We start from the raw sequence: 20,034 nt of genomic DNA, 5'->3' as shown, positions 1-20,034 counted from the left end.
CGAGTTTATCAATGTTAATGAAATTCCCATTGTTGAGTGATTGAAACCAAGTTAACGCAGTCCCTTCTGAGTTAACCCAAATTCCTGGTACTGTGTATGAAAATTTGCTACTTGTTCCGCTCTTAAGACTTGCTTAAAGATAAAAAAATGCATGTAAGGATCTCCTAATCCATTGTACTTCTTTGCTATGCATTTGGCCACTTAAGAAGGTCGCATCCTTTGATTTTCTGTGACCATCCTCATCACTCTAGGTTCTACACCCATACCATCTCTCATTTCATATCCACTGGTCGGTGCTGTGGAGGGGATTTGTTCAGGTTTCCTTTTAGTAGGTCTTATGTCCCAAGTTGTTTCTCTAATATCTAGAATTCTTGTACTGAAGATAGTGTCCACGATGGCATTACCTCAATGTGTTAACATAGGAACCCGGGAATCCAAGGATCCCATTGGTTTAGGTGTAGACAAATCAGGTTGACTGATTGAGTCCTCCACATGAGATTTTGTTACCATACACATGTGGTAGTGGTGTGTGTGAACACACTTAGGACCGTCCGGGCATTTTTCCCTCACTAGGAGGATTTTCCCCCCATGCATTGTACATATGCCCATCATTCAAGGACTACCTATCTTTCCATTGCACACTAAGTAATACACTCTCTATTGTGTGCCGTGGGCTTCCTTTGTCTTCCCCAAGCTGTGTGTGTTTTCTTGCAACCCTAATTCCAACAATTGATATCAGCGCAGGTTGCATCCTCTCGGGCTTAGTTGCCAGCAACTCCAGCATACGCCTGCTCACTTTCTTTGATTTTTGTGAGCTTTGGTGAACGTTGTCGATTTTTTTTTTTGGGAAGGCTCGAAGAGCTTGGTCTGCTCAGAATTTTGATTTGGGCTCATTTCGGCCTCCGTTTCCAGTACAGGTAGTACTGCACATGCTATTTTGTCATTTTGTGCAAAAAATCTATCGGTATTGTTTTCTGCATAACATGTCCCTTACGGCATTCTACGGTTTGTGCTATATAGCACGGGTTGTTTCCGCTTTCCTTCTCCTCTTTTCAGGTAGTTTTCACATGAGGTGCAACATTTAATATGGCTGACAACAATACATATGTGTTCAAGATGTTTGTTATTTAGGAAAGATTGGATGGGGACAATTACCCTATGTGGGCTTATATGATGCAACATGTTCTTGTGTCGAAGGGTGTTTGGAACATTGTGTAGGGATTGATGTACATCCTGGTTTCGAGGATACAGGGGATGTTGTAGGTCTTGCTGCAAGGATTGTTGTTGTTAGTGTTGTTTTGCATATGGCAAAACAAGCTCGTTTGGATGTAAAAGATGCACAGGCTCATGCATTGATTGTGTTGTCTGTGAAGTGCACTATTACTCCTCACATTTCTTCAACAAAATCTGCAAAACAGGCTTGGGATATTCTGGTTGGTCTTTATGCAAGTCACAATGAGGCTAAAATTGCATTGCTGCGTAAAGAGTTGGAGTCAAAGATTATGCATGAGGAAGATGATATGGACACTTTTCTTGGTGGTGTCAAGGATATCAATGAGCAACTTATTTTTGCAGGTGAAGTCATTTCAGACAATTCCCTTGTGCAGACTGTTCTTAATGCCTTGCTAAATTCTTACCAGACTTTTGCTAGTGCTTAGAGACTTATGACCCAAGGAAATCATAAAGTTGTCAAGTTTGATGCATCATAAACATTGTTGTTGTAAGAGTTTCTTTCTAGAAAAAATAGGACTAGATGGTGGGCAATTGAACAGGCCTTTGTTGCTGCTCAAAGAAAAGGTGGTAACAGCAATGCAGCCGCTTCTTATGGTTCTTCTTCGAGTGGAAAATTACTTGTTCCTAATGCTTCTACTAGCAGCAATTCGTCTAGAAATTCTGGTGATAAGGGTAACCCAGATGTAGTATGGCATGATAGAAACCCTTCTATTGAGCACATGTGTGTTTTTTATTGTTTGGCATATGCTTTGGTGCCACAAACACAACGCATCAAATTGGATGATAGGGTTGTCAAATGTATTTTTGTCGGTTATAGTGCTGAAAGCAAAGGTTATAGGTTGTCTCATCCACAAACAAAGTATATCTTGGTCTCATGGGATGTTGTGTTTGTGGAAGATTATGTTCAACCCTTGCTGTCATGTACTAGAGACAATAATTTCAGCTCATAGGACATTTATGACACTTTGTTTCCTCTTTTCAGTGGTGGAAGTTCAAATGTAAATTCCAATGAGGCAAATGTACAGCCTATGGGGGTTTCTGAAAATGTTATAGATCATCCAATTACCGATGTAGATGTACATGATGTACTTGATGAGGAAAGGCCTAACAATGAGTAGGCTAGAGGTATGCCTAAATGGTTGGTGCATAATTTGTGTGACAATAAATTGGATGCACCTTCGTCTAGTCGTACTCATGCAGGTTCTTGCCATGCATCTTATGCATTAGATTGTTATGCTTTGGCTGTGTCTAGCTTACATGTTGTTGAGGAACCTCTATCTTTTGATGAAGCATAGAATTCAAAAAATCGGATAGCTTCCATGCAATATGAATATGATGCACTTATAGAAAATGACACATGGACTTTATGTGATTTTTCTCCTGGCAAAAAGGCCATTGGTACAAAGTGGGTTTACAAGTTGGAACGCAAGCCGGATGGTGAGATTGATCGCTATAAGGCTCGACTTGTTGCAAAGGGTTATGCACAACAGAAAGGCATAGATTATGAAGAAACTTTTTCTCCCACTTGTGTTATGACTACTGTCCATTTTTTATGTGCATTGGCAGCTCATTTGGGTTGGGATGTACATCAATCTAACATTGTTACTGCTTTCTCGAATGGTGAAATATTCAAGAGGAAGTTTATGTAACACAACCTCATTGTTTTATCAAGAAAGGACAAGAGGATAAAGTGTGCAGATGTAAGTACGCTTCGTGTGTGTTGAAGAAATATCCTCGTGCTTGAGATGAGAAGGCTGACACTCATTTTGGTGAAACGAGGCTTTTGTAACAGTCCAAAAGAAATCACATTTTATGTAAAGCGTGAGGGTGATGTACTTCTCATTGTTGTTCTTTATGTGGATAATTTGCTGATCACTCGACCAAATGAGAGACATATTGTTGAATTTAAGGCTGATTTGAATGCTATTTTCAAGATGAAAGATTTGGGGTTGTTGCATCATTACTTGGGTATGCAATTTAAATAGTGTGATGGTGGTATTTTCTTGTGTCAGAAAAGTTACATAGAGACATTGCTATGTAAGTTTGGACTTGAGGATTGCAAACCTATTGCCACTCCCATGGAAATAGGTTTGAAATTGAGTCTTCATGATGCTGGTGATCCTGCATATGTCACTCTTTATCAAACTATTGTTGGATGCCTCATTTATGTATGCAACACGAGGCCAGATATTCAGTTTGCAGTCTCACAGGTCAACAAATTTATCTATAGCCAGGGTCTAAGCATTGGTAGGCTGTCAAGAGAATTTTTTGCTAATTAAGTGGCACTTTACATCTCGGATTGTTTTATCCCAAGAGGGAATAATTGATGCCGGACTTAGATGCTTTTTTAAACTCAGATTGGGTTGGTTGTTTTGATACACAAATGTCCACAAGTAGTTTTTGTTTCATGCTTGGCAGCTCATGCATATCATGGTTGAGCAAAGAGCAGACTACTGTGTCCACTTCCAGTTGTGAGGCTGAGTACAAGGCAGTCTTCAAAACTACAGTTGAGTGTGTATGGCTCAAATGCCTTATGGCTGAGCCCACATGCATGTTATCAGTGATGACATGTATAGGCACATTTACCCGCCTCAACTTGGCACTTGGATTGTCCAAAGTTGGCGGTTTTTCTTCACGTTTCGCATCAACTTTCTCTTTGGTGCCTGTCAACCCTCATTTGTCCACAATGAAAGAATTTAGCACAAGTATAAATATGTTTTCCTCTTCATCAAAGTATCGATCGCCATTGTAATCTACTGGCAGTATCAACTTAAGCTCAATAGGTCTCTCTTCAATTTTCACACAGTATCAATCCATACAGTCTTTATATACTTGAGCTCCTTGCTCATTCTCAAACTGATATTGTAAGTGCAACAGTTTCTGGGTTGGTGCAAGATGAGATGGTCCTGCTCTTATTTTTTTTCTTTGCTGAAAGAATCTCTTCCAAGATTGGCTCTAAGATGGGTATGGTCCCTTGATTGATGCTACCCTCGGTGGAAATATGGCTTGTTTGGTCTCTAATATTAGGACTTTTGTTTTGATACAATTTGCTTGATCGGAAATACATCAAGAAAACAAAGCTGACAAAACCTTGATCTTTTACCTTTTGTGGTGCATTTAATCCTTCGGCTGAAGACAGGTCCACACAACTCTCATTTGCCTATCCTACACAAAATTCACTTGGTGGCTATAGCTTTACAGCCGCCACTGGGTCAGTCAAAATCTGCAAAAATCAAAACTTGGTCGCGCTTTCGTCACAATTCCTATTTTTCTTGTAAGTTGCACAATACAGCTCCGAACTGAATTTTGAAAAGACCATTGCGCTCACCACCACAACTTGGGCTAGTCTGGTATCGTTCTGGACAATTTCTGCATTAGGAGGTCATGGATCGCTATCTATGTACCTCAAGACAGATTTGCTTTGAAACTTCACACCCTTCCCCAAGCCTCTTGATGGTTGCTAGGTAAACTCTAGATGATTTGATGACCTTTAGCTTTTCCAAAAGTCCCCTGGTCAGTCTGTTTTGTTGATTTTGGCCTTGATTGTCTGTGGCTAGTTTTGAGCCTCCTTTGAGTATTTTTTACTACCCTTATTTTGGAGAAATGTTCGTTTTGTCCACTGTTATAAATCTGTGAAGTCCAAAAGCTCTCAGGGTGTCATGGATCGTGATCCATGTTCCTCTATATTTGGACTCAAAACTTGGTCGGTTTGTTACTTGAGGTTTATGTGGCCTACCTATCTACTTCTTTTTGGATTTGAATTGTTTTTTTCTTGACAAAAGTCAAGATTTGTGTCTGCTTGCAGTTTTTGACTTACTGCCTTTTTTTGGTCTTTTGGTCAGTCTTTTGTTGTTTTTTCTCTATGATGGTCTTCACCAGTGTTTTTTCAAATAGAATCAGCTTTTCATTGGACAAATCTCAGTGTCAAATGTTTCAAGGGGTCATGGATCACGATCCATGTTCCACAACATTTAGTCACCATAAAATGTTGTCAACTATATATCCAGATCATGTACAAGTCAAATTTTCACTTCTTTTTTAAATTGGATATCAAAAAGTCAAAAATCCACAATTTTAGTCTATTTCCAAGGTTCTTTGTGTTTTTTGCCCAATTTTCTTGATTTGGTTGAGTTTTTGTGTCAATTTTTTCACCAAAAGTATATAGGTGGAGCTTGGAATCACTCTGAACCAAGTGGTATCAGTTTCTGCCAAAAATGTCACAAGCAACGTTAGAAAAAGACTGGGGTCCAATGTATTTTAACCGACTGAAATCCTAAAATCCCGGTTAGATTTTGAGCTTGCCTTGAAGAAAACTTGAAAGTTTTCACAAATTTTAGTGTAGTTACCGGCAAAAGCTTTAAATTTTGACCTAAAATCGAGAGAATTTCAAGCTTGCCCTTATTTTCTTCGGTTAGAAAAATTGTATTTTTCTAGCCCTGGTCACAAGAGTCATGGATCGTGATCCATGTTCTTGCACCAATCCAGCATGAAACTTTCCAGATTGACTCTATATGGTTTGGTAATGGCATTTTTGAACTTCTTTTTAATTTTTGATCAGCTGTGGAGTTCTAACCGTCAATTTTTTAGTATTTTAGAGTTTTATGGTCATTTCAGCCAAAATATGGTTTTTGATAACTTTTCCCCTGATCTTTCAACCCAAATTTGATGGTTATAGTTTCTATTTACCCTACTCCTAAGTACATAATTGAAACGTGAAAGGAAAACAGACAAAACAAATACAAATTAAAGTCAAAACTGAAAACTGTATAGCACTCTGAAAGTAATGAAAAAATATGAGAATGAAATGCTTTTGGCTATCTCACTCACAATCCTCTTACTTGTTGAGAATAGATCTAGTGAGTCCTCGACTTCTAAACTCTACCAAGCACTAAAGCTCGAGTGTAGCTACCTGACTGCTAAAGTGTAAATGTAATGGGAATCAAAATCAAAGTTTCTAAGTAAAAGCTACGACTCGGTCACTCACCACCTAACGATCATTATCTCTGGCAATAGTGCCAATGTTAGCGGGTTGCCGTGATGGACGTTGTGAGCGGGATGAAAACATACACAACGCCTCTATAATGACCCGACACACACTCTTGGGATGATACACACACACACACTATGAGGCACCACTTGGCTTACACAACCCACCTGGCCGAGACACGGAACACACCAATGGAGTGAGAAGAGAGAGACTATCCATTTGCCCACTCAACACAAAGAGACACACACACCAAAAAAAACTCAGCTCAAAAGATAAATATTTCTAGATACAATTGAGCTTAGGCCAACACCAATGGGGCAAATGGCTCAGACAATATGGATGAAATATGCCAGATACAATCACAAATTTGAGCAGAGGCTTCACTCACAGGAGAAACTTACACAGCCAAAAAAGCAAGAAAAAGTGAGGAATTTTGCAAAATGGACAGTGCCATTGCATACGGAGTGGCCAAAAACCCCAGTCTACAATATCAAAGCACTCAAATCCGACCTCGGATGAGCAGTTTATGGCCAACAGGCTCCAAGAACTGAGTTGCGACTGTTCCTCCTCTTCTCTCCATGTTTGCTGGTCTTTTTCTCAGGTGTTTTAGTGTCCGCACTTCACTTTATCCCTTGGGTATCTTTGGCCTTTTAATTGACCTCAAACGGACCCCGAACAAGCCAAAAACTAGCCACGCAGTGCATTTTTGTCACCTTTCTACATCCATCCGCACACGTGGCACTCAACTTTTTCCAATAATGCATCCCAAAACCATGTGAAGTGGCCCCCAAATATAGTACTCATGATGATCTTTCTGCATAATCATCACAAGAAAACACGCACGTTGTGTCCTCGCTTACCCACGTGCAAGTATTGACCTCATTCGACCTCCTGACGCCACTGGATGCCATCTGACGCGCCTGCTTACCGCATGGCGTCGGTCCGCGGATAGATTTTTTGAGAAGTTTTACGTGCTACCAACTCCTCATTATTATAAAAAAAACACAATGGTAGTGGTGATTATGAAAATCGATGTACTATGTACACGCTGTCCTACCTGTACACATGTGGGCCCCACGTAACCACCTGGCTCGGGATAATGGGCAATCCTTTAGTTGATGCAACATGTATGCGTATGTACATATGCGCAATCACTAACCTGCTAGATCATTCATGATCAACAGAGCAGCAAAAAGAGATATGAGACTCGCTGCGTCACAGGTCTTCTCATCCCTCACATACGTTACTTGTTTTGCAGACAACTCATCTGTCTCCACCATGATTAATCTAGCATGATATAATTTAAGACGCAATCCATTTACCGTTGACTTATGTAGAATCCCATCCAGGTTAGCCAGCTGATATGTACCATTCGAAAAACACTCCACTACCTTGAACGGGCCTTCCCACTTAATTTGAAACTTATTTTGGAATGTCTTGTCCGGCTTACTGTTGTAGCGCAAAACCAAGTCATGTTTCTTAATACCCTTACTTTTGACCTTTTCATTTATCTTTTCTAAAGCCTTATCTTGCATCTACCCATAATGTTTTAATGCGCTCGTTCTATCCAGCTGAACCTCTTGTAATTGTAAGAGCCTCTCTTTGAACGCATCACTAGGCGGCCCAAGCAACTTCTCTAACATCTTGACCCCCGCAGACAACACTACTTCCATAGGCAATAGTGCTTCCTTTCCATATACCAAATGAAATGGAGTAAACCATGTACCTGTCTTTACCGAAGTACGGTAAGCCCATAATGCACTAGGCAATTCTAAATCCCAATTCTTTCCTTGGTGCTTTGTCACTTTTGAAAGAATTTGTACCAACTCACCATTGAATCTTTCATTTAATCCATTACGTTGTGAGTAATAAGGAGTGGTATGTTAGTGCCTAATCTTCATCTTTGCACATAAAAAATCTAGCAGTTTAGCTCTAAATCCTGGCCCCTTATCCGAAAGTAGCTCCAGTGGCACCCCAAACTTGCAACATATTTCATTGTACACAAATTTTTCCACATCCTTTGTAGTGATTTGTTTTACTGCTATAGCCTTGGCCCATCTAGAGAGATAGTCCATTGCAGTCAAAATATAGCTTTTGGCCCTGCTTGTGATAGGTAACGGGCCTATTGCATCAATCCCCCACTTTTCAAACACATCAAACGGCATAATGGTTTTTTGTAGCTTTGGCTTCAACACTCTCTTCCCAGATGCTTGACACCTATTGCAAGACCTACACCAATGGTGAACATCCTTGTGCAAACTAGGCCATATATACCCCTGTTGCAAGATCTTATGCAAGGTGATCTTTAGAGCAAAATGGCCACCATATGCGCCTTCATGATTCTCTTCCAACACTCTATAAAGCTCCTCCTTCCAAGGTACACGTTTTAACACGAGATCAGCCCCTTTCATGTATAAGACATCACCAATCAATTTGTACCTTTATGCTCTACGCACAAAACCATACTTCTTAGACTTTTGAATGTCCTTCGGAATGAGTTATGTTAGCAAAAACTCCTCTTCTTGAGACAAATTTTCTCGGCCATGATAAAGAGGTAAATTGGTCCTCAACACAAATAGCTCCCCAATCATGCTTTGAGCTGCTTCATGTGCCTCTCCATTTAGAGCACGTTCAATGTGTCTGATGCTCCATGCTTCAAACTTTTTTAATAGGCCTTTAATTCTGACATCACCTTTTATGCTCAACCTTCTAATCCCATGCTTCAAACAAATATGTAATCCGGATTCCAAAGTAGCATATTCAATCTCATTGTTACTATGTGCATCCAATTTGAACCCTCTCTTGCATACTAGCTTCCCCTCTGGATCGTAAAGTGCGCCTATATCCCTAAAGCCACATCATGGCTCTTTCTGTATGAGCCATCAAAGAACAACACATGTGCATTTATGATATGTGACACTTCTTCAACTACCCTTCTCACCACCTCTTCCTTAACAAGAAGTGGATTCTCCTTGTAAGTCAACAAATCATCTAGGGTATCTCTTGTACTGTCTTCCACTAAAAAAGAGAACTCAAACTCTTACAGCTCAATTACCCATTTCTTGACCACATTTGACATGTTTGTGCCATTAATTAACTGTGGAAAAAAGGTGTAACTCGTTAAGAAAACAAAAGGTTGTGGTAGCAAGTAATGACGAAATCGTCGACAAGCAAATATTACACTGGCCATCACTAGCTCTACATCCAAGAATTTTCTCTCTGCTACCAACTTCACTCGGCTTGCACAATACACTGGCCTCATATAGTGGCTGCCCTTTCCCATTTGCAATAGCATGGCTCCAATGGTGTCATCCCCTACTAATGGATTTACATAAAACACTTGCTCCCAATCAGGAGCTTGCATGGCTAATAGTCGATCCCCCCTAACACCTCTTTCACCTCTTGAAACACTTCTTCACACTTGTCATCCCATTGCAATGGATCATGCTTTGCCACTTGTTGTAATGGATAAAGGAGTTGTGAAGACAATGGAATAAAGCGTGCCATGTACTTCACTTTGTGTATAAAGGTTGCCAATTGCTTTGTACTTGTAGGTGATGGAAGAAAAATAATAGACTTAACCTTGCCTGGATCAGCCTCAATCCCATTTTCTGACACCATGTGGCCCAATAACTTCACCCTTGGCTGTGCTAGATGAAATTTCTTTGGATTTGGTTGTCCTCCACATTCATCATATCGAGCCAATACTATCTGCAACTTCTCATGATGTTCAACCATACTGCTGTAGACACAGAAGTCGTCCATAAAAGCTTTAACACAACTACCAATGAATGGTTCCAATACCCAATTTGCTCTCTCTTGATAGAAAGATGGTCCATTTGACAACCCAAATGACAATACAGTGTAACAATAACAGCCCCATGGCGTAATGAAAGCTGTCTTTGTTCGATCTTCAAGAGCAATCTTCAATTGAAAATAGCTCGAAAAACCATCACACACACTGTACCTCTCATAACTTTCTACTGAATCCAAGATCTGATCGATGAATGGGAGAGGATATGGGTTCTTCTTAGTGGCTGCATTTAAAGGTTTAAAATCTACACAAATCCTCCACTTTCCATCCTTCTTTGGGCTGACTACTACTAGACTCACCCATTCTGTAATTTCGACTAGGACTATGAACCCTGCCTTCAATAACTTGTCCACCTCTTCCCGCTAGGCTTCCATTTGCTCTTGACCCATCCTTCTTAGCCTTTGTCGTACTATCTTAACACCTTCTTTCAGCTCTATATGCATCTCTTCTCCTTTAAACCCTCTAATCTCTTCATATGAAGTAATGAACAAATCACGAAAACTAGCCAACATGTGCAAATTTACCTCCTTCTCCATAGCTGAGAGGTCTCCACTGATCATTTGTGTCATCAATTCTTGCTTCTTTGACAATTCAGCCTTGGCTTGCATCAGCCCTTCAATTACTTCATGAGGCTCTTCAATTTCATCTTCAATCTCATTTTCAAATGCAACTAAACCAGACTCCTGGATTTCTTTGTCCATCAAAAGAAATGCAACATCAACATCCTCATCACTGCTGGTAGTACTATCACTGTCCTCATCAGTCAATCACTGTGGAATAGTCTTCATCACTAGACTCATCCTCATCTTCATAAAGCCCTTCCAATACTTTCCTTGTGTCCATATTATATAGCTTCTTGGCACCTGTCTTTCCATAGAGGCTAATTGTACCACGTCGCCAATCTTGAACAGCTCCCATTGCACGTTGGAAAGGGGGAACAAACCCAACACATTCCAAACTTGCCTCTCTATAGCCCAGGGATTAACCCGCACCCCTAACCACACAGAATCACACACACTTTTTGCAGACTTTCACTGCACAGCTCGCCTTCGAGCTTTCTCAGTTGTACACATGCACACATAAACACCTCGACATAACCCGCTTGACAGTACACCATCATACACAACCATTCCTACACCAGATAAGTGAACACATAATCCCTGGGAGGTGACACAAGCCTCGACCACACACAGAATAGCTCAATCATTCACTCCCTCCCTCTCTGCACACACACATACACAAAACCCGAAGCCAACGCTACCACGGGTTTGGGGCATGAGATAAGACGAGGGAACAAATTTACACCAAAGATTCCAAAAAAACCATAATGATTGCATAACACGAATTTGGGGTACAATGGCGGTGTTAAAAAACTTTGAAAACACTCTGATATCCTCCCTTTGTCGGCTCCCGGTTGCCCCTTGAACTCCTTCAGGTTGATGCCCCTCCTCCAATCGAGCCCTTGGTGACGCTCTACATGGCTACCTTTACTACAGTATGAGGTCCCTCCCCACCTTCTCCTGGCGAGCCCTCCTGATGAAGCTCCCTATAGGCTACTGTCAACCCCCTGTCGCAATCGCAGAGCTCCTCACGGACCTAATTTCAACACCCAAGGACCCCCCTAAACTGCAGCTATCCGTCCCCTCCTTTTGTCAAGTTGCCCCTTCCAAAAGGTTGGTGGCGCTGTCCACCATGCAACCCTTCACTCATGCAGACCTGCCCATGCATCAACTCCACCTTCGTTGCAACAGGTTGCCCTGGCTTATGCAAATTGCCGTGCCACTGGTCCTCCAAACTGTCTCCCCATGAAAACTGACATTCCCTTCTCCTTTTCCACCCAGATGTCCTCTTGCTCCTTTGAGTCGCCTGTGATGGCCTTGCCACCCTATCGCCCACGTGCACGCAACACCCCTCAACCAGTAGTATGGCGTTCGTCGTTTTTTTTTTCTATTTTAATGTAGTCTTTAGTTCCAGCTTTACCTTTTCTCTAAAAAAATCGGGCTTTTTGGCCTCGCAACACCCCTCAACCAGTAGTATGGCGTTCGTCGTTTTTTTTTTTCTATTTTAATGTAGTCTTTAGTTCCAGCTTTACCTTTTCTCTAAAAAAATCGGGCTTTTTGGCCTCGTATCACACCTTGAATTGCTCGGTGAACTCCATGCATCGAATGAAAACACTATATTAACCTCCACATACTCGAACGCACTCTAAGAAGAGCGGAATTGCTACAAGTGTCGGCAACCTTCAAATCGCATCCGATTGAGTCGCTGCTAACCATTGGGCTTCATGCATCCACAGAGCTTCAAAATCGCCAGAATAGTGAAAGCATTCAACATAGTACATATGATGGCTCTCGCTGACGATTACACCCAACCAACCTTTGACACTTCTAGGTATCCCGCCGACCAGTACTTGAGCTCGAAAACCACCTTTGGTCTACCAAAATCCACATTGACATACACTGTCTGACATTGCTGGCCACAACTCGCATCAAGCAATTGTACAAGTATTGTATTGCCCACCTGCCATCTTCCATGTACATGCTTTGGGCTTCTCTCTAGGTCGACAGTGTTTGCATGTACCATCATTGCCCACCCCCTCGTTGAGCATTTATGCTTAACCATAGCATTATATAGGTATCACAAAACTGCATAAGAATTGAGAACATGATAGCATAATAAGAAGTTAAATGTAGTATGTACAACTGTATAGATAGATAGAGAGGGAGATCTTATTAGCAGCTGCATAAACCCCCCCGGATCAAATGGAAAGCCATAGGCTCTCCCAACTGTGGTGAAAACTCCACCTGGATCAAATACATGGCACTAAGCATAGCCAGCTGTCTGTAGTACATGCATAATCAACCATTTTTTGTACTTGTAAACCCAAAAACAAGCCTCTCATGCAGTTTAGCATAGCATCGATCTTCAACAACCTGTATCCATACGCCAGCTTCATACCCAAAATGAGCGTATACACCCACATTTGAAGCAATTGCATCACGTGCAATCATTCCTCCCTTTGCTAGAGGGCTCTCCATAACAGAACCCACATGCACAAAGCTTTGCAAAGGGTGGAGAGCTTTGTAGAAAGCTACCTGCAATAACACCTTCATCAAGAGCATAGCACATACCTTCAACAACTTGTTTTTTGCCCCTACTCGCTCTTTAGCCACAAGAGCATGGGCTACTACCCCTTCAACCTGTACTTCACACGAGATCAAAGAGCTAGATTGCTCGACCATCAACTCTTGACCATCAGCCTTAGCTACCTGCTCTTCAAACACCTGCTTGATCACCACATCATTGGACAAGCAAGACAAAAATTGATCCCATACTGCATCGCCTGCAAGGTTGGCAGTACCCTCCTCTTCACAAGTAACTTGGCTCTCGCAAGCTACACAAGTATCTGTCTCCATAGAGTCAATTGCCGGAGCTGTCTCTCCATGGCCACACACTTGCTCTGGAACCCTATAGTGCACCTTTGCCTGCTGATCAAGGCAAGGTTGCCCCACCCCCTACATAGATAAACCATCTTGGCATATCTCTACTTCACCTTCACTCGAACTTGATGTAGATAGAAGACTGCTTTCGTCCCACTAGGTCTTCAATGTCTTGCACTTCTGCATGGTAGGCGACGTCAAGCATGGCTTTCCAATATTCGTCATAAGCCGCAAAATCCTCCACAGAACTGGACCTTGGATCACTCCAGGCATCTCCGTCATCACATTCATATCCTCTTCTAGCGGAGCCTGTTAAAGCTTCATCATAGGATACTTCTTTATCAATAATTGACTTCATGCATACCTCTTGGTCCAATCTTCCATCCAATTGAGTCTTTGATACTTCCATCTTGAAATCTTGAACAAAATAGGCTCAAACCCTCGACCATGATTGCTTATTGGAAACCTCCAAATTGTTGAGCCAGGCCTTTGCTTTGCCCTACATCACCTGTGACAAACCTCTAAGCTTTGCTTCGTTGGTCAGCATCTATAGTGACATCATATACAACTCTAGATTGCATATCCAATCTTCTGCATCTTCCTCGCCAGTGAAAACCGGCGGACCGCAATCTTCAATCATCTTCAAGCTGTAGGACTCCACTGAGGAGCAATCAGTAGATCATCAGTGGGGGCACGTCCATTGATGGAAATGGGGAACAAATCCAGCACATTCCAAACTTGCCTCTCTATAGCCCATGGATTAACCCGCACCCCTAACCACATAGAATCACACACACACGCACACTTTTTGTAGACTTTCACTGCACAGCTCACCTTCGAGCTTTCTCAGTTGTACACATGCACACATAAACACCTCGAGATAACCGGCTTGACAGTACACCATCATACACAACCATTCCTACAACAAATAAGTAAATAAACAATCCCTGGGAGGCGACACAAGCCTCAACCACACACATAATAGCTCAATCATTCACTCCCTCCCTCTCTGCACACACACATATACAAAACCTGGAGCCAATGCTACCATGGGCGTGGGGCACAAGATAAGACGAGGGAACAAATTTACATCAAAGATTCCAACACCATAATGATTGCATAACACGAATTTGGGGCACAATGGCAGTGTTAAAAAACTTTGAAAACACTCTGACCTCCTCTCTTTTCCGGCTCCCAGCTGCCCCTTGAACTCCTTCAGGTCGATGCCCCTCCTCCAATCAAGTCCTTGGTGATGCTCTACATGGCTACCTTTACTGCAGTATGAGGTCACTCCCCACCTTCTCCTGGCGAGCCCTCCTGATGAAGCTCCCTATAGGCTACTGTCAACCCCCTGTCACAACCGGAGAGCTCCTCATGGACCTAATTTCAACACCCGAGGACCCCCCTAAACTGCAGCTCTCCGTCCCCTCCTTTTGTCAAGTTGCCCCTTCCAGAAGGTTGGTGGCGCTGTCCGCCATGCAACCCTTCACTCATGCAGACCTACCCGTGCATCAACTCCACCTTCCTTGCAACATGTTGCTCTGGCTTATGCAAACTTCCGTGCCACTGGTCCTCCAAACTGTCTCCCCATGCAAACTGACATTCCCTTCTCCTTTGCCACCCACATGTCCTCTTGCTCCTTTGAGTCGCATGTGATGGCCTCGCCACCCTATCGCCCACGTGCACACAACACCCCTCGGCCTACTGCAGTATGGCGTTCATCATTTTTTTTTCTATTTTAATGTAGTCTTTAGTTCTAGCTTTACCTTTTCCCTTAAAAAATCGGGCTTGGCCTCGTATCACACCTTGAATTGCTCAGTGAACTCCATGCATCCAATGAAAACACTATATTAACCTCCACATACTCGAACGCACTCTAAGAAGAGCGGAATTGCTACAAGTGTTAGCAACCTTCACATCGCATCCGATTGAGTCACTGCTAACCATTGGGCTTCATGCATCCACAAAGCTTCAAAATCGCCAGCATAGTGAAAGCATTCAACATAGTACATATCATGGCTCTCGTTGACGATTACACCCAACCAACCTTTGACACTTCTAGGTATCCCGACCAGTACTTGAGCTCGAAAACCACCTATGGTCTGCCAACATCCACATTTGACATACACTGTCCGACAGTGTCGGACACAACTCGCATCAAGCAATTGTACAAGTATTGTATTGCCCACCTGCCATCTTCCATGTACATGCTTCGGGCTTTCTCTGTGGGTCAACAGTGTTTGCATGTACCAACGTAACCATGTCTACCCAATATAATAGGATATGCTCCCAACCTCGCTGGCATCACATGAAAATCAACCAACACCTTTGCATCATACACCTCCACTTCTAAGCTCTTTACAACACCCAAACATTTTACTTTTTGATGGTTTGCCAATCTGATCTGAAAGCCTGACACCCAGTCACTGTAAGACCCATCTTCTGAACACATGAGTGTGTTATGACACATATTTGGGCTCCGCCATCAACATAACCTTGTCCCATATTGTTTCTTTTTGTGCCACACATCTACTATTGGACAAATTTCTGGTAGCTCATCCATCTCCAACACCTTCACTGAACCTCTCTCTTGTTCTTTCTCCATTGGGTTAACCATCCTCTTTCGCTGTCGCTTTAGCTTAGGCACCATCTCTATAAGATGTCCAAAAGTAACATCTGCTTTCCTGCTTGTGAGATCCTCCTTCAAGTCAAAACTTAATTGCCCATCCCCTAGTGGAAAATCTGAAATATGAAACTTGCGACGAGCCCTTCTTTTCCTCTTGGCCTTGATATCCTCGTCTTCATGGCTCTTTCCTTTCTTCTTACTTGGACCTGGGGCACTTCTGCTTACTTGGACCTGGGGCACTTCTTCCTTCCTTATCCTGTGTGGTCCTCTTCCCAATAGGCATCACTAATGTATCCTCTAGCTTTGCTCCGTTCTCCAAAGTGATCACACTTATCACTTTTGTCTTTCCCTTTTCCTCTTGGGTTAATCCATTGGTTCCTTTTTCTCCCTTAATTTCAATGCCATAATCATTGGACCTGGTTAGCACTTGCCTTGGCAATGGATACATGTCTCCCCCCATCCTTGGTGGCTTATCACATTGCAGGCTGATGTGTCCCAACTCTCCACAATTATAACACGTGGGTGTCTGCCTCCAGACTCTACCATTGCTTTGTCCAACACCATTCCTGGGTTTTTCTTCACCTCCTGGCTGATTTGCAAACCTCCCCCGACCTCGATTATTTCCCACATTACCTAGCATGTTTAAGCTGAGATTCTTCATTAAATCTACCACTTGCCTCATGTCTTGCCTTTGCCCATCATCTTGCACTCCTGTAGTGACCACTGCTGTCATAACCTAAGGAGTAACAGAAACCACTGGTTCATGATGAACCCCTGGCATGCGACCTTGCAAAGAATCCATAGGCTGAAACTCAGACCTCCTGGGCAAAGACTCTACTCCTAGCTGTATCATTCTTCTCAGCTTCCACTCTTTGTTCCTCGCTACCTCTAGTGCATCTTCATATATCCTAGGCTTCTTTAGCTCCACTCTCCAACGTATATTCTCCCAAAGACCATCCAAGAACCTGTCCTTCTTCAGCATGTCAGTGGAGGTACCTGTGGTGCTAAGGCCTTGCACATTTGCTCCCATGACATTGAAAACTTACGTATGTACGCATCTACTGGCTCACCTTCCCTTTGTACCAAACCCTGTACTTCTTGCCACACTTTATCAGAATCTTCTGTCTTTACAAACTCGACTTCCAATCCATGCCTTAGATTGTCCAAACTTAATCTCACAGGTGGATCAACCGCACACAACTCCTCTTCAAATGCTTTGGACCAAACTCGTGCATCACTCTTCAAACAAATCTGGAGAAGACGTAACATTTGTGCAGGATCATGAATCCGGTTGCTAATGCAGGCAACCTCCATCTTTTCCAAAAAGTCTTCCACATCTTCATCACTTCTTCCATGAAATTCTGGATAAGAGAAAGCCATGGCTACCCAAGTTTCAATGCTTTGAGAACCCCCTCTAACACACTTGCAAGAACCCAAACTTTTTACTTACTCAATCCCCAGAAACTTCAATGGAGCTCGTCTTTAGATAAGGACAAACACATGCACATCAAATGAGTTTTCATAGTTAATCATCGAAATTATAACAAGCAAAGGGGATTCCCGTATCTCTCTTAATCTTCTTGGCCCGAACATAAAGACTATGTGCTGCTGGAAAAAATCTTCCTGGACACATTAACATCTATCTAGATTCTTTGTGCAAAATGAAAAGGAGTGAACTAAAGTCCGTTTTGATCATCCATTAAAGCCAACCATGCAGCTCCCAAGAAGGCACACTTGACTTATCCTCTGATTTTGCGAGAATTTCAGTAGCATAATAGCACAAATGGCTCAAAAGACCAAAAAACCAGCCATCACAAGTTGTAAAAATTTTGGCAAAGTTTCCCCGGAAGTAGAGCAGTAAGAACCCAAAATATAGACTATATATGTATGCATAACCTGCCAACAATAGAACCCGAGCATCAAGTAGGAATCACTAGTACATAGCCTATGGTGAGGTCACAAAAAGGGTGCTCCAGCCACCTGTATCACCGAAAGGATCTCACATTTGAGAATCCCCCAGCTAAATAAAACCTCACGCTATCGACCCTCTCATGAAAGCTAATGCAAATCTCGTATAGTCAAGTCTCAGAAATGACTATCTTCCAAACCAAGTCTCAGAAATGGCTAGGACTGCCCAATAAAACCAAGTATGGCTCCACAAAGGCGTACAATGGCAGTATCCACAAGTAATGTACAATACAAGACAATGCGCTCAAACATGCGCCAATTGATGCATACCCACAGCAACTGCAAGTGACTCCCACTTGCTAGTGTATCACTCTACTCTAGCTACCTGTACCTGTATGAATCACCTATACCTGTACCAATCCCTGTAGCCTATAATCTGCAATCTTTACTCCCAAAGTTGAATGTACTCGAAGAAGATCCTCCGTGGGGACACCAAAAGGATGTGAGCAAGATGGAAACACACACAACACCTCTATAATGACCCGACACACACTCTTGGGATGATACACACACACACACACACACACACACACACACACACACACACACACACACACACACTATGGGACACCACTCGGCTTACACAACCCACCTGGCCGAGACAAGGAACACACCGATGGAGTGAGAGGAGAGAGACTATCCATTTGCCCACTCAACACAGAGACACACACACAAAAAAAAAACTTAGCTCAAAAGAGAGAGATTTCTTATGTTTAGATACAATTGAGCTTGGGCCAACACCAATGGGGCAAATAGCTCACACAATATGGATGAAATATGCCAGATACAATCACAAATTTGAACAGAGGCTTCGCTCACACAGGAGAAACTTACACAGTCAAAACAGCAGGATAAAGTGAGGAATTTGGCAAAATGGACAGTGCCATTGCATTTGGAGCAGCCAGAAACCCCATTCTACAATATCAAAGCGCTCAAATCCAACCTCGGATGAGCAGTTTATGGCCAAAGCAGGCTCCAAAAACAATTCTCTCCATGTTTTGCTGGCCTTTTTCTCAGGTTTTTCAGTGTCCACACTTCACTTTATTCCTTGGGCACCTTTGGCCTTTTAGTTAACCTCAAACAGACCCCGAACAAGCCAAAAACTTGCCACGCAGTGCATTTTTGTCACCCTTCTACATCCATCCGCACACCTGGCACTCAACTTTTTTCAATAATGCATCCCGCAACCACGTGAAGTGGTCCCCAAATATAGTCCTAATGATGACCTTTCAGCATAATCATCACAAGAAAACACCCACGTTGTGTCCTCACTAAACCACATGCAAGTATTGACCCCATTCGACCTCCTGACGCCACTGGATGCCATTTGGACACACTTGCTTACCTCATGGCGTTGGTCCGCGGATAGCTTCCTCGAGAAGTTTTACATGCTACCAACTCCTCATTATTATAGAAAAAACACACTGGTACTGTTGATAATGAAAATCGATGTACTATGTACACGCTGTCCTAAATGTACACATGTGGGCCCCACGTAACCACCTTGCTCTGGAAAATGGGCAATCCTCTATTTGATGCACCAGGCATGTGTATGTACATATGTGCAATCACTTCTTCCAAAAAACTCCTAACAACACCTATAGCATAACTTTTTGGCACTAACATAATGTCAATACTTGGGGAAGTGACTCGGATGGGGCACAAAGACTCTTTAAGGTTTTCAAACTCAAAGAAGTGAGCTGACAGAATAACTCAATACCTAACACATGGAAAACTCTCGCTCCTGAATTTGACAACGTACTTATGTCCTACGTCACCGTACTCAATCATCAATCCATTTCAGCACTCGAACGGAGTCCAAATGCTACAAAACTTTAGGAGAAGCTCAAGGGCACTTACTGACACTATCCTACTAAGTTTGCTCGCATTTCAAGAAGGTACCAAAATCACAATCCATCATAATTTAGGTCTCAAAAACAACAACAAAACACATCAGATAGGTCGC

The 20,034-nt window shown here is 42.5% G+C and overlaps 1 protein-coding gene and 1 pseudogene across 1 annotated transcript; both read right to left on the bottom strand.

Moving 5' to 3' along the window:
* Positions 1–11,346: 11,346 nt before the first annotated feature.
* LOC147461318 (uncharacterized) lies at positions 11,347–13,456 on the bottom strand. The gene has a single exon (XM_086500661.1). The coding sequence runs from the start codon at positions 13,448–13,450 to the stop codon at positions 12,893–12,895; it is 558 nt and encodes a 185-aa protein (XP_086356787.1). The 5' UTR covers positions 13,451–13,456; the 3' UTR covers positions 11,347–12,892.
* Positions 13,457–13,549: 93 nt separating this feature from the next.
* LOC147461317 (uncharacterized) lies at positions 13,550–14,114 on the bottom strand (annotated as a pseudogene).
* Between the last annotated feature and the right edge of the window lie 5,920 nt (positions 14,115–20,034).

Source organism: Adiantum capillus-veneris, chromosome 3, assembly GCF_014529385.1.
Source record: "Adiantum capillus-veneris isolate H3 chromosome 3, ASM1452938v2, whole genome shotgun sequence".
Taxonomy (NCBI): Eukaryota; Viridiplantae; Streptophyta; class Polypodiopsida; order Polypodiales; family Pteridaceae; genus Adiantum; species Adiantum capillus-veneris.
This window is presented reverse-complemented; position numbering and strand designations above follow the sequence as displayed.